The sequence below is a fragment of the Thalia democratica genome, chromosome 2 (assembly GCF_965202585.1).
Source record: "Thalia democratica chromosome 2, ktThaDemo2.hap1.1, whole genome shotgun sequence".
NCBI classification, from domain to species: domain Eukaryota; kingdom Metazoa; phylum Chordata; class Thaliacea; order Salpida; family Salpidae; genus Thalia; species Thalia democratica.
This window is the reverse complement of record NC_139166.1, coordinates 23989793-24012419: the sequence shown is the minus strand read 5'-3', so window position 1 is coordinate 24012419 and position 22627 is coordinate 23989793. Positions and strand designations below refer to the sequence as shown.

The 22627-nt window shown below is 26.7% G+C and overlaps 1 protein-coding gene across 1 annotated transcript; it reads left to right on the top strand.

Annotated features, from left to right (window-relative positions):
- Positions 1 to 15067: 15067 nt before the first annotated feature.
- Positions 15068 to 16495, top strand: LOC145828466 (equilibrative nucleobase transporter 1-like). Its single transcript, XM_082936224.1, has one exon. The coding sequence runs from the start codon at positions 15068 to 15070 to the stop codon at positions 16493 to 16495; it is 1428 nt and encodes a 475-aa protein (XP_082792350.1).
- Positions 16496 to 22627: the final 6132 nt, after the last annotated feature.

Below are 22627 nucleotides of genomic sequence, written 5' to 3'. Positions count from 1 at the left end.
TAAACACCTCTGGCAAAAATGAATAATGTAAATTTCAACTACTAACAAAGCGATTTTTTTATATTTATTGCATTTGAATACGATATTTCTAAAAACTATCCAAACGAAAATAGTTTGTTGAAACTTAATGAAAACACAATGTTATAGACCTCATCAATTTTTATCTCGTAGATTCAAGTTTTAAATTAGCGTATACACAAGTCCTTAAATTAACTAACTGAAATACTGTGCGATTTTTGTCATTGAAATTTTTTTTTTTACTTTTATAGAGTCTTTTTTATAATATTAATCAAAAAACCGTTGTGAAATAATGAAAAACGATTATAACAAAGTAATAAATAGTTTTGATGGTATTAATGTTTTAGTTGCAATAAGTTACTTTATACAGTTTTAACACCTTAAAAATTTTTGAACTTAATATAAAACAAATATAAGTATAGTTATAAAAAAATTAAATTTTAACAAATTTTTGTCATAAATTCCAAGAAAAAAACGAATTTTAATAACGTTGAACTAGAAAACTTTATTTAATTTCCTGCTCCGTCGATTTTATTTAACAAAAGTGTTGTTAGAATTATCATTAATCTTAGATATTGTTTGTTACGAGGTTTAATAAAAAAATTTAAAAAGTTGAACACTTTTGTATCAATATATATATTTAAAATTTTAATTTTTTAAGTAAAGTGTTCAACTTTTTTAAACAAACAATTTTTTTATTAAACCTCGTAACAAACAATATCTAAGATTAATGATAATTCTAACAACATTTTTGTTAAATAAAATCGACTGAGCAGGAGAATTAATATAGTATTAGTTTCATAAATTAAGGTAAATTACATACAATTTTTTTTTTTCGCATAAATGTTGCTGTTGATTCAAAAGTTTATTTAAAATATCAAGAAAGAATTCTTTAAGTTTACTAATCATATACAACTGTTGAACAAATATCGGAATAACAGTCTATAAAAACTATTTCTAAGCAACATAGCTTTTTGTTTAATAGTAAAATCCAAAGTTAAAGTTTTGTTAATTTTTTAGTATTTTGTATACTATTATATAGCAATTAAGTAAAAGCCCAATATTTAGTGAAAAAAATTATTATAATGCACTTCTTTTTTAAGTTTTACGACTCAAGTCATGTTTGAAATTTTTCTTCTTTTATGGTCTATACAAAGACAAAAAAAAAAGATATTTTTAGAATCTAATCTGAAATATTAACAACATTATAAATTTAAGCTAATGTTTAGGGATCAGGTTTACTTTTAAAGTTTTTTACTGCTCTATATTAAGAAAAAACAATTTATATCTATTTAAAAACATATATGGTTTATTCTTACATTTATAACACTTAAGTCGCCACACCTAACCTATTTAACTTAATTTTAAAACTTTTTTTGAGCAGTTACACATAAATGCTTTCAAAACTCTAACGAATTACAAAAAAATGTTCTATTTAGTTAGTTGAACAATAGCCATTAAATTATCAAAAGATTTCGTATACAAGTTTTGATTAATTGTTATGTTATAGTTTAGAAATTATTGAGTTGTTTAAAGAAATAACTAAAATCAAGTTATAGGATTTTGGACATTATAAAGTTCGATTTAATAATATAAATGTTTTTATACATTTACTAATACCATACTTATTAACTGTTTTGAATATTTTTTTTTCTAATAATAAAAAAATAGTTTTTTAGAAACTTTAAATAAATAAAAACTTGCAGATAAAACCCCACGTTTTTTTGATAGAATTTAGTCTAAATTTTTTTTTTTAGAAAAATAAATTCTACTTCTAACTGCATTTTAGACACTTAAATAATAAAATTTATTATTTTAATATTTTAAAACCGAGTTCCTATATCGAGACCTTTAAATTTGGTAACTCTGCTAAAATAAATTAAGCTTTTTAGAGATAATCGATGTTTAAAACAATTAATCGATATACAAAACCTACAAAGGTGATTTTGCTCACTAAAAGTTTAAAAGTACTTTCGAGTTATTCTCTTATTCAAATAAATATCAAACAATTTTTAAGTTTTAGACACTATAAACTTGTTTATAACTTTTTATCTAACATATATCTTCTTGTTTCTAAATGCATCATCTAAAACTTAAGTCACGTTTTCAAAATTATTTAAACGGCAACCATTTTAAAGCCTTTAAAGGGAAGTTTATGTATCTTTTATTTAAATTTAACATGGCTAAAAAATTTTAATCAATTTAACACGGAAATTTACCAAGTTTAATAATAGCACCAAACAAGTTATTAACAATGTTTGTTCAAGAGCAGTATTAAAGTTATAGAAAAATTTGGTTCGTTTTGTTAATAAATTAATAATAAATAATAAACTATTAGGAGTCATAATAAGGACGAAACCGATCGTAGGTTGTTTTGGATGCTGTTGTTGATGATCGTGTGGTGAAGTTTATAATTTATCATTGGTAGCGCGAAACATCTCAAACTTGTTTTATGATGGTCGAAATAAGTACTGGTTAATATATTAAGATTTATTTGAAATTACGAACTGACTTAATTCAATTCCAAACGAATGTATCTATATTAATAATTTTTATTCTAATTATACTTTTTAGTTTAAGTAAAAGTTGTGTACAACTTTTTATAAGCATCTAAGCTAATTATGACAGTTTAAGCAGAAGTTAAATACAAATCAACAACGTAACAAAACTAGAACGATTTAAACTCATTATCAGCTGAAAAGCTTTCTTGAAAAACTATGGCGTTTTTATATGTTTTAAACTTGAATTAACTGCTAAGCGACACTCTGCTTTACTCAACGTTTTACAAAGAAACATAATAGTTAATTGAATTCTGGGTATTTAAAAAATACACTGCATCCTCGCTTAAAAGTTCTAGCTATTTCAGTCCTTCGCTAATGAGCCCCCAGTTATAGTCGAAAAGAATATTTAATTAGTTCAGCTAAAGTCATTGTTTTAACTTAAACACTTAGAACCGATTTAAATTAAACTGTTTACGGTTTGATTTGTTTTCGTTATTTTGAATATAAGCTTTATATATGTTTTGTTTTGTTTTTTTCCTATATTTTAGTTGTTTGATAATTCAAAAAAAAAACATTAAATGAACAAAAAACTTATTCTGCGTTTCATTATATGTAATGCCTAATAATAAAAAGAAAGATTATACAAAAAAAAGTTTTCTCGGCCAAAGGCTAGTCTGGCAAAGATATGGTGCACGAAAAAACATTTCGGTTATCGAAGAAGAACATTGTCAAGTATAACAAAAAAGCAATATACTCAATTTTAATAGGTTTTGTGTTTTTAATCAAAGTCAACACATCTTATGTAGATGAAACGGCTTCAAAATAGATAAATAAGTAAATTGCTGTGAAACTATAAAGTGTGCTATTAATAAGTTCATCTAATACACGGGTCGGCAGCCAGTTTTCTTAACGTTGCTTTAAAAAAAAAAATTCTGCGGAACGCAGTTATCTTTTAAGTAGTTGTCTAAATCAACATAAAAATGATACTTTATTCTAAAAATGATATTAATAAAATAACAACTGGCCTTACTAAACTGTATTTTATAGATTAGTTAGAGCATGATTGTTAGCGATCATCACAAAAACTTAATTTTTTTGTTTAAAAAAAGTATGTTCTTGTCTGAAAAGTACCTCGCAGGGCGCAGATTTTCGCTTTGCTTGCAAGCAGTTTTTTGATCTCTAATATAATAAATCTACTTAAAATCAACGGCAAAAGTAAAATTTTCGTGGGGAGGGACACTGGCGCACGCGTGCCACCAAAAAAAGAAAAGAAGTAAAAAAAAATGTTATATTTTTATCCTTTATTGTTAATTTTTTTGCTTAATTTGCCTTTTTTCAACTATGTTTATCTAGTATTGAAAAAGTTAAATAAAATTTTGAATACCAATTAGTGACAAGTTGGGAAATTACCCAATATACTGATTCGGTGCGCAAACGAAAGTGCGCACCGATGTTGATGAAAAACTCCATAAGGAAAAACTTTATAACTTCATTAACTTCATAAGAATTTAGACTCAAAAACAAACGCAAATGATTAGTGCACCGCTGTAGTAGAACCTTATGGCAGATTTTTCTACAAAAAGTTTACAAAAATACGTCATGCAAAAAGGAAAATTAAACAATTTTACAAGTTTTTTTTTTATGTTACAATAAATGTTAAGACTACTGCTAGTTTTCTGAACTTTATTTTTGTAAACATACAAGAAAAAGCCTTTCGGCCTATAAAAATAAACTTTGTTTGTGATTTTTATTTTAAATAAATACAATCAGATAAATTAAATTTTAAAAGTATATTTTTAACTTTTTTACAAAGTTGTAATAACAGTTATAAAGTTGGACTATTTTAACTGCTGTGTAACTTTATCTAAATTATGTGCAATGAGGTGTTGTTATCACTGTTGTATTGTATATTAAAGATATTGATATTTTTTTTTCATGAATAAAACAGATACTTTCGTTTTATTGAATATATTCATTTTTAAAGATATAAAGTTTACTGTAAGTAGTAAAAACAATTTTTATTTAGTAAGTTTACATTTGTGCAAATACAAATAATTCTAATGAAATTTATACTTTTTTTAATTGTTTAATTTGTCATATGTAAGTATTTTTTAAAACTGTTACTTCGAACTTATTTTACTTAATGAATTTATTTAAAATATATTACTTATAAAAAAATCTTTTTATAGCTAATTCCAAAAATTTTAATTTGAGGAATTTTTTAGGAAAAAATTGCGCACCCCCTGACTAAAATACCACGCTACGCCACTGATATGTACTAATTTTAATCAGGCGATCAACTTTTCACCGTTCTACCAAAACACCGCAGCTCTTTATAGCCGTACTCAAACTTTTCAGTCACTGGTTGCTTCACGCTTTTGCTGGGAATGAGCGTAAAAGTGTAGGCGTGGTTTAACAACGTCAGCACCGCTGCCACAGAAAAATAAACTGAAAACTCAAGCCGTACTGAAAGTAGAGGCTGTTGAAGAGAAAAAACACGCAGTAAGACGACATGCCGCACCCATTAATCAAGTAGCTATAAAACGACTGGTAGCCCGGAAAAATGTTGCTTATCTGAAGGTTGCTGTACCATATTCCCATGTTTACCGTCATCAGTGCAACTCCGCCTACAAAAACAATGTAATCGCTGAACTCAAGCGACAAGACAAAAAGCGCGTAAGCGACCGCAGTCAGAAATAGCGCCACCGTGCGGCTTAACCACAGCCCCTTGGCGTCGATCAAGTAGCCGAACAGAATTGCAATGAGTTTCCCGCCGTGGTCGAAACTGTGGTAACCAGGTTGAGGCGTTCGACCTGAAACGTGGAGTTTCCTCCTTCTTGGAAGAACCCTTCTTGGATGAATACGTTCTGCATGTTGCTCCAGCCGAGGAGCGTGCCGCCGACCAGCACCGTTTCGACGGCGGTGAAGATCAGCGTGAGCAATCTCTGAAGCATTTTACAATTTTCTGAAAAAGAAATAAAACGAGTTAAAGATTTTGATGAGTTTTTGTTTGCAAATTCAAAAAGTGGTCAAATAACAATTCAAATTCTTATAAAATGTTTTAAGGTGCCGCACCCAAAAAAAAAAAAAGTATCACTTTTTTTAAAGAAAATACATTGTTTATGTCGGTTTAATTTATTAAACTATGATAATAAAAAAAGATTGAAAAAAAAATTTAAAGTGAAAATCTATAGTTATCAAAAATATTAGTATGTTAGTAATTTTGAGAATTTCTTATAGAGGACTTATAAGTACAGTGGATCACTTTTTGCACGATGTGTCACTTTAGCACGGAGCGTTATTTTTGCGCGAAAATTTTCAAAGTGTTTTTATGTAAAACAAATTTATAAACCTTTTTATTCAATGGATTTAAAAATTAATGTAAGTAAGCTCACAATTTTTAAGCTTGAATTAAAACTTTAAAAGTTTGTTTATTATTTTGTTAGTTAAAATCTTAAGTCTTTAATGAAATAATGTATATTATTTAGTTCTTTGTAGTTACTATAGCTTTCTTGTTGTAATACTATTTAATATCATAACTAAAATTTTTTATATATAGATTAATATTCTATACAGTTTAAATATATTACAATGATACTAAAATATAACAATGCTAACAATCAATTTATACTATAATATAATTAAAAAACATTAAACTTAGCTGACATTTAATGTAAAAAACTAAAGAATACAAAGAAAAAAAATTGTTTTAAAAACAAATTAAAGTCTGCTTTTAGAAACTTTTAGTGTATTAACATTAGCATTTAATTTTTATTAATTGATTTTTTAATTAATGTTTAATATACTTTATTTCTTTAATACAACAATATAAATACACTGTACATTTTAAACTAAACGTAAAAATCTTAATAAACTTTATACATTATTTTACTTGTATAGATTAACATTGTAGTAGATGCAAAAGTTTTTTTGAACGTGTAATTAAAAAAGTTTAAAATTCCATTATATAATTTAGTATATTTTCTAACGCATCATTTGCATATTTTAAAACGTTAAATTCAAAAAACAAACTTTATTTTATCAAACCAAGTTATTTTAATCACATATTATAAATAATTATAATGTTTAAATACATTTTTTAATGGAGCTTTAACTAGTAGCAATTTAAGTTAGTTGAGCATGAAAAATGCCTTTCTTGGCACGCAAAGCTTTGACCTTAATTTTCATTTACACAACACTTTAATTGACATTTGCACAAAACTTTTGGATATGATTGTATGCAATTACCGCTTATATGACCTCTTAATGTGGTAATTAACTTTTCAAGTTCCTGTAGAGCTTACTTATATAAATTTAAACAAACTTAAATGTACTTTAAATGTTTTATACTGCAAGACTTTTTTGAACCGTTTTTAGGTTAAAGGTAGAATGGATAATATAGCGCTTATATAACTTCTTCATATTTTGTGGTGAATAACCAAATACATTTTAAAACTTCTATAGAGCTAAACTTAAATGAACTTAAATGTAGTTTACGCTGTATTACTGCTTGATTTTTTTCATCCCATTTTAGTTTAAGGTAGATAAATGCTTATATAAACCTTTATATTTGTGATAAATAATAAGATCGTATTTAAAATTCCAATAAAGCAAAACTCAAATAAACTGAAACTTAGTTTACATTTATCTTACTACAAAATTTTTTTCAAAATTTTTCAGGCTAAACGTTCAAGGGATAATGAAGTAAAATCTTACTGCTTACTAGCTATTTGAAATTTACACTTGCTTTAACTAGTATAAATTCAGCATGATTTATTGTATATAAAGCCTTTTTTTTTCTAAACTATAAAAAGCAATTATTACTAACAACTATATTATCGTATCTTTATCACAATTTTCTTGTTTAGTATTTTATCCTCATATTACTGTAGACAACTTTCAAGCTACAATTTAAACTATGTTGTATAATTTTTCTTAATTTATAGCCACAGTTCTATTCATAAAAGTCAAACGAAATTTGAATCTAAGATTACTCATATTGTAGTTTTAAAAAAGAGTGTTACTATTGTTTTAACAAAATACAATTCTAAACTTTTAATTTCTTATGAGCACATACAAGAGTGCAAAAAACAAAACAATAAACAATAAACATGGAAAATATCACTTTGAAATTAATTGCTTAAAAATTTTATTAACATTTTTATGTCACTTACTAAAAAATTGTTTCTATTGAATTCTATAAAAAGTCTTACTGGTTTTAAATTAAATTGTTATTCTAAACATTTTTAAGAAATACATTCGGTAATTTGTTTAAATTAAATAACTATTAAATATTTTTATAGGGTTAAAGCCGAGATATCAGTGTTAATTATAAGTTTAAAGGCTAACTTTAAAAGTAGTTTTAAAAGTTTGCAGTTTTATGTTGTTCTCAAATGGTTTTATAGATTTTTTTTGTACGTATAACATAACTTTTACTGGATAAAAAACATTGTTTAATAAAGTCAAAAAAATGTGACAGTTTTCTACAGAATTATCAGTTTGAAAATATACAATTGTAGTTTAAAAATTATAGCTATGTTGTCAAACACAAATTATTCTCCCAGAAACTTTTCATCGACCAATTTTTCTTTTTTTAAGTGGTATATTCCAAATTTTAATGACTTTAAAGATGTTATTTTCGTATACAAAACGAAAAAATTATAGTTGCAAAAATATCATTCTTTTAGAAAGTTCAAAGGAAGCTCAAAAAAAGCTATTGTTTGATTTCAGCGGTTTGAAAATATTCACCTGCATAATTGACTTTTAACTATGTTGAAAAATATAACCTAATTAAAATGCTATAGAATGGTATTGCGTATAAAAACGAGGAATTTATTGCAATGATACGCTGCAACTTACGGTGTTGATTGGTTATATTGTTCGAGTTTAATGTGTTAAAAATCATATTTTTAGTTAATTACAAACGTTTTTTATGTAGTAAACAAACATTTTAGCTATATTATTACTCAAGATGAATGGAAAACCTTTTGTTAGGTGTTGTATGAGGATAATTATTACAAAAGTATACTTGTACTAAATCCTGTCAAGATTTATGCTTATAACCCATATAAATATTTTCATCAAGCTATTTATTTCCAAAAAGTTTACACAAACACTACGTGAATTAACACTTCAAATTCAATACTAGATTAAAACAAAGTAAATAAAAAAGAAGTTATTTGTTTCTAAATCTACAATCTACAACTCTACAAACGGATTATAATGTTTATGAATGGTAAAGCACGACAAACGTTTGTAGATTGATGACCGCAGGTTTTTCGGCTGCAACTGACTGATGAGTTTATATAAAAGCAAAACCCGGGTCTCAGTCTACAAAAAGCTTGTGGTCTGATGATCAAATCTTATGTTTACTTGAGTATGTCTCACGGCATACGAAATTCACGGCTTGGGCTCTGTAGACTTTCGCTGATGTTTTCTTTGATAGTTACTTTTAAATAATAAAAGCAAGTTTTTTTAGTCACTATATCTTTTTCCTACTGTTAACGCAGCTTTAACTTCTTCTTATTATAGTCGCTTTTATATTTTAATTTCTTATCAAAATTTGAAATACTTCATCAATTTTTTTTTAATTGACTATGCCTGCCTGATGAGTCCTAACAAGGACGAAACCGGTCGTAAGTTGTCTCGGATACTGTTGTTGTTAATCATGTGGTGAAGTTCAATATTTGTTGATAACCTCCATTAGAATTTTAGTTGAGTTAAGCGTTACTTTTGCAAAAAGTCTACTAAGTAATAGAAAATAAATTGAAAACCTATATGTTTCATTTATAAAAATCAAATTTTTAAACAATAAGTATTTCAATAAACCGTTTTACAAGAGCTATATGAGCAAACTTATTTATTAAATATTATGTATTAAACATTTTTTATTAAATAAATGTCAACAAAAACATATAATACACAAGCTAAAAATAAAATACAATTAACAAAATTCTTAAATGTTTCACTAAATATTAGAATACGAATATTTACTTCATTTTATCCAGATTGTATTTTTTAGCTCAATTTTAATACGTAGTTTCAGTTTTAAAAAACAAATTTGTTTACATCGTTAAACTGTAAGTTCCGAACTTCAAAAACACGTAGTACTAGTAAAATTTTAAAAATTATCAGTTTAACATCTGCGCTGAAAGCTAATAATAATAAAAATTTAAAACTATTTCAGCTAAAATTAAGGCAGTTCATTACTTTTATACATTACACAATTTTTTATTGGTTTTATGTCGCAAACTAAAACTTTTGTAAGAACATAACAGAGGAACTTGAAAAATTTATGTGCTTCTCAGACACATAAACTTAACTAAACTTAAAGAAAACTAATATTTTATTTTTAAATATTTAAGTTAACAGTAGTATAGTTTGTTGAACAAAAAAACACGCTCAAAATATTTGGTCGTAAGACCTGGTTCACGAAGAACCTTTCGGTTACCGATTTATTTTCGGTTAGTATAAACAGCAACAATATTCCGCTAAAAAGTTATAACCCACCCTAATATGAAAATTTCATAAAATTTAGTAGAAGTAACTTATTTATTGATGTTTGTTTCAGCGCAGATGTTAAACTGATAAATTTTAAAATTTTACTAGTACTACGTGTTTTTGAATTTCGGAACTTACAGTATACAACAAGTTTAATGATGTAAACAAATTTGTTTTTTGAAACTGAAACTACGTATTAAAATTGAGCTAAAAAATACAATCTGGATAAAATGAAGTAAATATTCGTATTCTAATATTTAGTGAAAAATTTAAGAATGTTGTTAATTGTATTTTATTTTTAGTTTGTGTATTATATGTTTTTGTTGACATTTATTTAATAAAAAATGTTTAATACATAATATTTAATAAATAAGTTTGCTCATATAGCTCTTGTAAAACGGTTTATTGAAATACTTATTGTTTAAAAATTTGATTTTTATAAATGAAACATATAGGTTTTCAATTTATTTTCTATTACTTAGTAGACTTTTTGCAAAAGTAACGCTTAACTCAACTAAAATGCTAATGGAGGTTATCAACAAATATTGAACTTCACCACATGATTAACAACAACAGTATCCGAGACAACTTACGACCGGTTTCGTCCTTGTTAGGACTCATCAGGCAAGCATTGTTGATATTTAAATTTCTGATATAGTATTTAAAAGTTTTGATAAATTAAAAAATAAAAGCGACTATAATAACAAGAAGTTAAAGCTCCGTTAACAGTAGGAAAAAGATATAGTGACTTTACTATAAAAAACATACTTTTGTCAATTAAAACTAACTATCAAAAAAAAATCGGCGAAAGTCTACAGAGCCCAAGCCTTGAATTTTGTAAACATAAGTTTGATCATCAGACCACAAGCTTTTTGTAGACTGGGACCAGGTTTTTGCTTTTATTTAAACTCATCAATTGCAGCCGAAAAGCCTGCGGTCATCAATCTACAAACGTTTGTCGTGCTTTACCATTCATAAACATTATAATCCGTTTGTAGAGTTTTAGAGTGTAAATTTAGTATGAAAAACACCTTAATTTTTTATTTTATCTTAATCTAGTATAGAATTTGAAGTGTTAATTCACGTAGTGTTTGTGTAATTTTTTTGGAAATAAATAGCTTGATGAAAATATTTATATGGGTTATAAGCATACATCTTGACGGGATTCAATACAAGTATACTTTTGTAATAATAATCCTCACGCAACAACTAACAAAAGGTTTTCCATATATTTTGAGTTACAATATAGCTAAAATGTTTGTTTACTACATAAAAACGTTTGCAATTAATCAAATATATGATATTTAACTGTTAAATTTCGAATAATATAACAATTTGATACCGTAAGTTGCAACGTACCATTGCAATAAATTCCTCGTTTTTATACGCACTACCATTCTATAGCATTTTAAATATGTTATGTTTTTCAACATAGTTAAAAGTCAATTATGCTAGTGAATATTTACAAACCGCTGATTTCTTAATCAAACAATAGATTTTTTTGAACTTTCTAAAATAATGTTATGTTTGAAATTAATATTTCTTTTTTATACGAAAATAACATCTTTAAAGTCATTTAAATTTTGAATATACCATTTAACAAAAAATTTTCGATGAAAAATTGTGGGAGGATACTTTGTGTTTTTCATCATAACTAAAAAATTTCAAACTACAATTGTATATTTTAAACAGATAATTCTGTAGGAAACTGTCACATTTTTTTTGACTTTATTAAACAATGTTGTTTATCGAGTTAAAGTTATGTTTTACATAGAAGAAAATCTATACAGTCATTTTAAAACAAAAAAAGACTCTAAGCTTCGAAAACTATTTTTAAAGTTATCCTCTATACTTATAACTAACACTGATATCTTGTCTTCAACCGTATAAAAATAAAAAGTCTTTAATACTTTTTTACTTAAACAAATCACCGAATGTATTTTAAAAAAGTTTTTAGAATAATGAATTAGCTTAAAACCAGTAAGGATTTGTATATAATTCAATAGAAATCTTTTTTTAAGAACTAATGTAAAAAAATTATAAAAACTTTTAAACAATTAATTTGCAAAGGTTATAAGTTTTACAATTTTAATGAGATATTGTCTATGTTTATTGTAATCTCAAAACAGCATGTTAAAAAAACATCGTCAAAAGATAATGCTAGTTTTTGTTTTTTGCACTCTTGTATGTGCTCATAAGAAAATAAAAGTTTAGAATTGTATTTTGTTAAAATAATAGTAACACTCCTTTTTAAAACTACAATATGAGTAATCTTAGATGCAAATTTTGTTTAACTTTTATGAATAGAACTGTGGCTATAAATTTAAAAATATTATACAAAAGAGTTAAAAATTTAGATTAAAAGTTCTCTACGATAATACTAATAAAAAATACTAAACAAGAAAATAGTGATAATGATACGATAATACAGTTTTTAGTGATAATTATTTTTTATTGGTAGGAAAAAAAACTGTTTTTTATGCAATAAGTCATGTAGAATTTATACTTGTTAAAGAAGGTGTAAATTTTAAATAGCTAGTTACCATTAAAATATACTTCATTATCCCTTTTACGTTTAGCTTGAAAAAGTTTGAAAAAAATGTTGCAGTAACAAAGTGTAAACTACATTTAAGTTTTTTTAAGTTTAGCTCTATGGCAATTTAAAAATTAATCACAAAATAAAAAGAAGTTATATAACCTAAAAGCATTTTAAAAAAATCTCGCAGTAAAATAAATTTCAACTACATCTAAGTTTTTTTAAACTAGCTCTACAGGAATTTAAAAAATTAATTAGGTCAAGTAAGCGGTTATTGCATGCAATCATATTCAAAAGTTCTGTGCAAATGTCAATCAAAGTGTTTTAACTAAGTGAAAATTAATATCAAAGCTTTGCGTGCCAAGAAAGTTATTTTTTTTCATGCTCAACTAACTTAAATTGCTACTAGTTAAAGCTCCATAAAAAGTCTATTTAAACGTTGAACTTATTTTAAAATGTAGTTAACATGATTTGATTTGATAAGATACGAAAATTAACATAAGCTAAATCGCTTAATTTTTCAGACAGCCTGAATGTTGTGTTAAAGTATTTGAAAGTAAAAAGCTATTATGTTTTATTTTATTTCTTTTTTAAACTGCTTAATATAAACTTGTTTTCATTATATGTAAAAATATAATAAAACTAAGTTTTCTTATATTTAGTCTAATTAATTAGTTTAGTTTACATTAAAAACAATGTTTATAAAAGTACTAACAAACAGGATATATCTGATCATTATATCTTTAAGTTTTATAAATATATTCGCTTTAAAACTTTTTTTTTTTAAATATCACTACACACATTTTCACGACTAACATGTTATTGTTTTGTTAATTAATATGATCAGACTTAAATTTTAGAATTTTAAAATTTACCAGCATTTGGCTTAAAAATGTCAGTAACAATTTAAATGTTTTTTATTTAAAAATGTTTGAACTTTAATTTTATCTCTAGCTTAGTGCAATTTTAGTTTCGTCTTTTCTTTGTAAATAAATATTCAAATTAGCATTGACTTAAAACGTTAGCGAATCAGAATTGCCCGGCGAAAGTTTTGCAAAAAAACACGGTGCTTTACTTTAGCACAAAGTGTCACTTTTGCACGTTATCAAATACACATTCAAAAAAACGTTTGTCTGTACTACAATGCTAATCTATACAAGTAAAATAAAGTTTAAATTTTTTTAAGATTGTTACGTTTAATTTAAAATCTACAATATATTTATTGTTATAATATAATAAATTAAATTCCTAATTACAAATCAGTTAATATTAATACACTAAAAGTCTCTAAAAGCAGATCTCAATTTGATTTAAAACAACTTTTTTTTTGTTTTCTTGAGTTTGTTACATTAAATTTCAGCTATGTTTATTTTTACTAAATTGTATTATAGTATTGATTAGTTGTTATCATTATTATTTTTTCGTATCATTGCAATTGTTTTAAGTCGTATATAATTGTTAATATATAAACTACAAACTAATATATTTGATATGAAATACTATTAAAACAAGAAAGCTATGATAACTTCAATAAGCTAAATAATATATATTATTTTATTTAAGACTTTGGATTTAGACAAACTTTTAAAGAAGTTTTAATTCAAACTTAAACTTTCACAAATTGTGAGCGTACTTACATTAATTATTAAAGCGTTGAATAAAAAAAAATCATACTTCTTTCTACCTTAAAAAGACTTTGAAAAGCTTTAGTTCGTGCGAAAATAACGCTCCCTACTAAACTAATGCCGTACGAAAGTAACAGTCAGTGCAAAAGTAAAGCTTTGTGCAAAAGTTAAGCTGTGCAAAAATGACACTTTGTGCCAAAGTGACGCCGTGCAAAAGTTTTGCTGTGTTTTTTCTGACACCTGACCTACTGTTTTTAAAAGTTTGTTTGGATAAATGAGGTTAAAAACTAAGAGCAGGATAAATTTAAAGGTCTATTTTATTTTACAAAATGTTTGAGAAAAAGTTTTTGTTTTAGTTCATATGCAGTTTTAACTACTAAAACTACCAACAACAGTCTGTACCAACTTGTAACTACAGATCAACAAAGCAATATTTTTTACGATTACATCACAACTTAAATTCTAACAATTCTGATTTATTGTGAATCATAACTTTTAATAAATACTTTTTATCACAATAATTTAATTGATTAGATCTACAGCTTTTTTTTTAAATTTAAACTCTTTATTGAGAGCCCTCTATAAGAAATTCTCAAAATTACTAACATACTAATATTTTTAACAATTATAAAATATCACTTTAAAAAAGATCTTCAAGCTTTTTTTTACTGTATTTTTTAGTTTTTTATTATAAAATTTTATTTAATAGTTATTTATAAATTAAACCGACATAAACTTTATATTTTCTTAAAAAAATTTTTTTTGGTGCGGCACCTTAAAACCTTTTATATAAATTTGAATTGTCATTTGACCACTTTTTGAATTTCGCAAACTAAAACTCCTCAAAATCTTTAACTCGTTTTATTTCTTTTTCAGAAATTTGTAAAATGCTTCAGAGATTGCTCACGCTGATCTTCACCGCCGTCGAAACGGTGCTGGTCGGTGGCACGCTCCTCGGCTGGAGCAACATGCAGAACGTGTTCATCCAAGAAGGGTTCTTCCAAGAAGGAGGAAACTCCACGTTTCAGGTCGAGCGCCTCAACCTGGTCGTCACAGTTTCGACCACGGCGGGCAAACTCATCGCAATTCTGTTCGGCTACTTGATCGACGCCAAGGGGCTATGGTTCAGCCGCACGGTGGCGCTATTTCTGATTGCGGTCGCTTACGCGCTTTTCGTCTTGTCGCTTGAGTTCAACGATTACATTGTTTTCGTCGCCGGAGTGGCACTGATGACGGGAAACATGGGAATATGGTACAGCAACCTTCAGATAAGCAACATTTTTCCGGGCTACCAGTCGTTTTATGGCTACTTGATTAATGGGTGCGGCATGTCGTCTTACTGCGTGTTTTTTCTCTTCAACAGCCTCTATTTTCAGCACGGCTTGAGCTTTCAGTTTATTTTTACTGTGGCAGCGGTGCTGACGTTGTTGAGCCACGCTCACACTTTTGCGCTCGTTCCCAGCGAAAGCGTGAAGAAGCCTGTGACTGAAAAGTTTGAGTACGGCTATAAAGAGCTGCGGTGTTTTGATAGAATGGTGGAAAATTTAGACAACGTAAACAATAACTGTACGAAAACAAAAGAAGTTGAGGATAATTTAAGCCTGGATTCAGTTGAAGAAACGACAATAGATTGCTTAAAAAGCAATAAGTATATAAAGTTCGTCACAAAATACTCATATAACCAGTTTTGTATTTCTTACTTTTTTTGGGGAAACTTTCAAAACTGGATTGATTCAGTAAGTGTGGAAGACGAAACTTTGTCGAAAAATATACTTTTGTTTTACTCCATTCTTATTTTAAGCACTGCAGTAGTTTCTCCCGTCATCGGCTTGAGCTTGGACAAGCTCGAAGCAAATTTCAGCTTAAAAGACGGTTTGAAAAAGGCGCGACTTAAAATAAACTCAATATCGGCATTCTTGATCGACTGCTTCGGGCTGCTGTTTTTCGTTTTATCAGTCGTTCCCCTCAAGCCCTTCCGCTACCTGGCGCTGTGCTTCTCCCTCTTCTACACCTGCGTCCTGTACGGCAACCTGTCTTGCTACCTGATCAGCCAGTTTCCCGCCAAAATCTTCGGCAAAATGTACTCGATCACAATGGGCATCAGCTCGATGGTCGGCTTGCTGCAGTTTCCGGCGACCATCGTCACGGTGAGGTTCGTCGGATTTTTCAACGCCAGCCTCTTTCTCGCTCTGGTCTACTTCGTGCTTCTGCTGCTTTCAACGAGAAACCTTTTCGTCGTTTTCAAAAGGCAACGAGTCGGTCAAAAGATTGGAAATTTTCAAGTCAATTCCGCATACGTCGAGGAAAAAGTTTAAGGGGAAAATTTTCTGTTTTAATTTTTACGATTAGGTTTACAATTTACAAAGTATAAATATGGTTAAATTCATAGCTGAATGTTCAGACAAGAAAAGTCTAAAACTTGACAAAAAATCATAGTGATCAAACATAAATGGTGATAGGAAATATCTCATGGACCATCATGTACAAAACGTCATGCAACCCCTTTCTAAAGCCAGAAGAGTGTACAAAATGTAATTTGGAAAGGATTGCCATTGCAGAATCCAAAAGAGCAAAATAATTAAACATAAGATCAGAGCTCGCTACCTTATGCCCTCATTTCAGATCGTCTTATTTTTGAACTTATTTTTTGTTATTTTAATTGTGGTTGTGTTTTATATGCTATTTGTGTGTATTTTTTAGCTTTTTGTATTTGTTTGATTTTGTTGTAAATGCTTACTTTAATTGAGTTTTGCCCTAAAGTTAAAAAATAGTTATAAATACTTGTTTTTATGTATCGTTACTAAATAGTACTAACTATAAATCTATCTATATGCATAAAGTCTGTTAGATCATTGTTTATTTATTTATACCTGAAGACTTGCACTCAAAAAGTTAAACTTAGTTATACTAACTAAACTTAACTGAACACCTGTGTTGTTAATAGCAAAATGTTTTCAATTATATTCTTGTATAAGTTTTACTATAATGAGTTGAAGCAAAATTAACTTTTATCTTCTAATAAAGAAATTATTATAACAAATAGTTTACGTGTATTTTTCTTCTGTGTTTGCTTGCATGGTTTATCTTGTTATAATTAAATCGATAGGTATAAATGTACATTTTTACTTGTAAAAGTTTAAAAGTTTAAAAGATATTTTAACTGTTATTTATCTGGAATCAAATAGATTTAAACCGAAAGTTTTTTTAATTTTACAAATTTAAACAAGTAGATAGACCTAAATTATTTATTTCAAGCAAAAGTTTATTCAACACTGTAAATATCGGTTAATTTTCGTGTAAAGTTATTCCTATTAAAGTGTCATATTATGTTTTGTTTTTCTTTAACTGTTATAAAGGATCAAGAATGTTAAAATATATGTTTTTTAAACTCAAAAGAATTAAAGAAATATGTGTTGTGTAGCTCAATGACTGATTTTTTTCTCAGGTCCTTTGACCGTGTTTTTGAGCGTCGATGTCTTTATCACGTTCAACTTAACAGACTTCAATGTTGATTTAGTCTCTTTTTTTATAAACTGCTTATATTTTTACAAACTTGAGCTTTGGTTAATCGCTTGAATAAAAATAGTACATGAATTACTGTTATTGCCAAACTTTTACTGTATTCTGTCATTCAACTTGAAGTTCTTACTTTTGCATTTGGTTTGTAGTAGATATGTTATATCAGAGATCAAAAAACTGCATGCACGCAAAGCAAAAATCTGCGGCCTGCGAGGTACTTTTCAGAGGACATGTTTTTTTAACAGTAAAATTAAAGTTTTTGTGAATATAACTTCAACTATGCACTAATTTATTGATTATTATTTAATAACGCTTAATCAATACTTAATTTATCTTACTTTAAGAATACAACAGTATTTTAATGTTATATATACAGTTATTTTTTAAAAATGCGGCCCCGGAAAATATTTTTCTTTACTGCAACAACCTCTGTATTAGAAGAATTTAGGAATATCACTTTTTTTGATTTCACAGAATCATTTACAAACATTTGTTGACTTTGAATGAACACAAATAAATATTTTTAATATTTAGTATATTACTTTTGTATTCTACTTAAAAATATTTTTTTATAAATTTAGGTCGTCTAAAACAAATATGTTTAGGTGAAAATAAAAAGTACAATGCGTCAACGCTAATTCGGCAAAGTTGGGCAAGCATTTTTTGTAGTTATGGCCGGATAAGCATTTGGTCAACAAAACATTGTTTTTTCTTTATATAGTATACATCTTTATTATTATGTAATGTATATTTTAAAAAGCACACTAAATTTTCTTTTAATTTAGTTTATTTTCTTTTTTTTAACAAATCAAGCAATTAAAGCAAAAAACAAAAATAAAACTTTGATAAAGTTTATATTAAATATAATGAGAATAAGTCGCAAGTTAAACAGTTTGATTATATCCGTGTTAAGTTTTAAAGTCAAAACAATTATTTTAGCTTAATTAATTAAGTATACTTCTTGACTAAAACCATCTTCATTAGCGATGGACTAGATTAGCGAGGATACACTGTATTTATAAGGAATACATGACAACTTAAAATCAGAAAGTTTTAAATTCTTTAAAAAAAAATTTAAAGGCTATTAAGAAAGTAACATATTTTTTTAAATGCGTATGTTGGTCTAGTTATTATCTACGAAAGCTTTTTTTTTACTTTTTTCTTTTCAAAGTAAATTTAAATTTTTTATTAATTTCCTAAATTAACAATATTTTAAAATCTATTTTAGCCATATCTCCAAAAATATTAAGAAAGAAAAGTGTATATTTAAATAGGTATTAATTAGGCCTCATGTAAAATGAAAAAAACAAAGCATTGTAAGCCCAATTACAATTTTGTTTTTTTGTGTTTTGTTTTTTCTTAAAGTTTAATTTTTTCATTTTTGATTTTTACATTTGAACTAAATCTGCTTCCTAATTCTATATAACTTTGATTCAATCATTACAAACATTCAATATATAATATACATGTTACATCGAGTTTCTGAGATTTTTGTTGCCTTCACCGTCGTTAATTATTGTTAAATTTTATTGTTCACTAACTAATGGTTGATGTTTTATTTTTGTTCAGAATGGATTACATATAAAATAAATTAATGTTCTTTGCAATACAAATTGGATAGTTTAAATAACCTTATTCACATTGTGACGTAATTATTAGTTGCAATAAATGTATTTTTCATTAGTTAACAACAATAAAGTTTGAATCAGTTATCTTTTCCATTAAGGTGAGTTGTTTGTTTATATTATGATTTGTTGTTTTGTTGTGTAATTTAGCTTACTTTACTTATATTAGACTTAATAATCACAAATATTATATAATTTTATAACAGTCGGATTTAATATTAAGTATTTTACCTATTAATAACTATTATCTGTAGAAGATATCTTATTTTAATGAAAATATGTATACACCTACTTTATTCTATGTTTCTATTCTCTCATTACAGCAATTATTTTTTTACAGAACCCATACGTATTTTATTAATTTTTTTAGTATTTTTTACTTTTTAAGTTGTGTCCCTTTTAAAAACCTTTAAGAATTTGAATTATTAGAATTTAAGTATTCGTGCACCCATTTGTTAAATACTCTGAATTGTTAAGGTTATAACGATTCTTTATATAAAATAAGTATGCAGAGCGTCGCTTGGCAGATAATTAAAATCTAATACAAATGAAAACGTCGCAGTTTTTAAAAAAAGGTTTTCGTCTGAGAAGAAGTTTAGATCACTTTAGTTTTGCTACGTTGTTGCATGTTTTTAACTATCTTATTTAGGTTAATACTTATAAAAAGAGTTTATTCCTGCTGGAAACAGTTACAGGTAGTGTGTAAAGTTACCAGCCGAGGTAAGTATCCTAAGTCTAGAAAAGTAACATAATAAAAATTTAAATATTTATAATTGTTTATAACTGCATGTCAAGCTACTACTATTTTTGTTATTTTATAACTAAAGTTCACTTATTTATTATAAAAACTTCATTTAAACTAATTTTATCTGTTATAACCGAAAACAACGTGAATGATAGTTTGATATATCTATTAATGGTTTCTTGTTGTAGGGTGATAGCATCTGATTCTTACGAGAGAATAACACATGTATTTTTTGTTGAAACATTTAATGAATAGAAGATTTAAAGTACTGACCTTTTTGAATTAAACAAGTATACTATATTATGATACTTTTAGAAGTGACTGATAAAGTCAACGTTAGTTTAGCAATCCTTAACAGAATACTTGGAAAGAGGTAAGTTTCCATAAGCAGTTTTATACAAAAATCGTTTAAGGAAAAAGTTACAGTAACAAAACCAAAGATTCAACGTTTCTATATCAATATCATGACATAAAAAAGAAAAAAAAAAGTCATGCTCCGTTTACTACCGACTCTAAAGGTATTTTTACTTAAGATTTGATATATTCGAATATTTGAAAAAATAAAAAATTATTTCTACCTTCTGTAGTTTTATTTACGTTTTTGATATGACGATTTTTTCTTAATAAAAAAAAAATATTTTTTAAGTAGAAGAAAACTTGGCTAAATTTATTTTCATTTTCCATAGTTCATCACTTTTTATATTCACCAGTGGTCTCCAACTGCTCCATTCTAGACTGGATTTCTCCTAAACGATTTGTCAGAAGTTTAAACTAATTTGGTAATTTTTTATTACAAAATTATCATAACTTTATTTTTTAGTATTTAGTTGCGTAATAAAAAAAATTTTCAACACATATTCCTAAATTCCATTTTTTTTAAAGCAATTATAAAATTTGTGGCTTGATGGTGAAGGGGTCTTAATGACTCTGAGTTGAACAATGCTAGATCCAAACCCAATAGTCAACAAATATACACAATGTAAAATAATAAATGCATTCATTTGCAATAGCACATTAAAAAAAAAACTAATAAAATACAATAGTACAATACTTATTTAGTTTAGTAAAAGTGACATTCACAACTGAATCACCATATTAACTTCATGAATGAGTAAAATTTGATACAAATGCTTTTATATAAGCATACTGATACTTTTTCCTAAACAAAATGTGATTATTTTAAATTTAGATGTTTAATAGTTTAAGCAGCTACTTCTAGCTTGCATTTTTACAAATGATTTAGCATAATTTTTCAAGTGAGATTTCAAACTAAGAGTTAGAATCCGTCCCTTCTTGAGTTCATGTAAAGAGCAAAAAGTATGTTTGACGTATTTGAAATCATTAAAACCAAAACCGCGGCTTGCAAAGGGGTCTTTAAATGTGGCCCTCGAGCACCAACTGCCTGTCAACCCTCGGTCTAAACCAGGGGTTGGCAAACTATGGCGCACGGACGGAATTCAGGTTTGGTTTCAAATAACTTTATACAGCTTTGTTTTCAAAAAAATATTCCAAAATTTTAGTATTATATTAAAAAGATATGAAACCGATATAATCTAATATACGATATATATTAAAGATACTTCTTATAAGCGTACCTTATCGATGTCTTTACTTTTTAAAAAGCATCTTCTTGAAATTTGGACCTAGTAGTAAATATTAGTAGAATATCAATGTAAAATTAAAAAAAAGTTCCTGTAAATATTGTTGAATAATGTGCGTCCATTATTTTGTGGAAAACCAATGTATTCTTTAATATAGACTGTTATATAACTTGTGAATTTTAAAATTACTGCAAGCATTTAGGTTTTTTAGAATATGCAGACTAAATCTTGGTTTATGTTTTGGCTGAAGACAGGGTTGCCACACACTCAGGGAACTCATGGAACTCAGGGAATCTCAGGGAATTTTCAAACTGTAGAAAATCTCAGGGAATCTCAGGGAAACTCAGGGAATTTTGGCATTTTTTTTTTAACTCAGGGAAACTCAGGGAAGTTTTGATTTTTTCTCTAAATTTCAGGGAAGTTTTTGAAAATCTCAGGGAAATTTTTTTCTAGATCTAGAATGAGGTTTAGTTAATCCAGTTTCAATATTTTGTTCAAAAGTAGTAATTTTTATTATTTAAGTGGTTATTTAGAATTTTTTTAGCCTTGCGGTTAGTTCTTGAATATTCTTAGTATTAACATTGTAGTTTTTTTAAGTTTTAAATTTATATTTACTTAAGTAAAATCAAACAGTTTAGAGAAATGAAAGTTGTTGTTAACTATTCATTGAACAGTTTTAATAAACTTTTTATTTATAGTTACTTATGTAGTTTAAAAAACACTATGTTGTACTATTAGTTCTTACTTTTTAAATAATAAAGTTATTTGTTATTTGTTTACAACTACTTGTTTTCAGTAAAAAAAATTAAAATGAATACAGATTAGTGTTGTATTACTTTTGTTAAAAAAATAGAGGTTAAATTTTTGTTTATAAATAATAATTTCAAAAGTAGTAGCAGTAATGGTAATTAATTTTTTAGTGTGAATGTTTTAATATACTTTACAACTTTTTTGCAG

What these genes read in the sequence shown, in the direction of transcription:
- LOC145828466 (XM_082936224.1), top strand. Translation starts at nt 15,068, where the DNA reads ATGCTTCAGAGATTGCTCACGCTGATCTTCACCGCCGTCGAAACGGTG.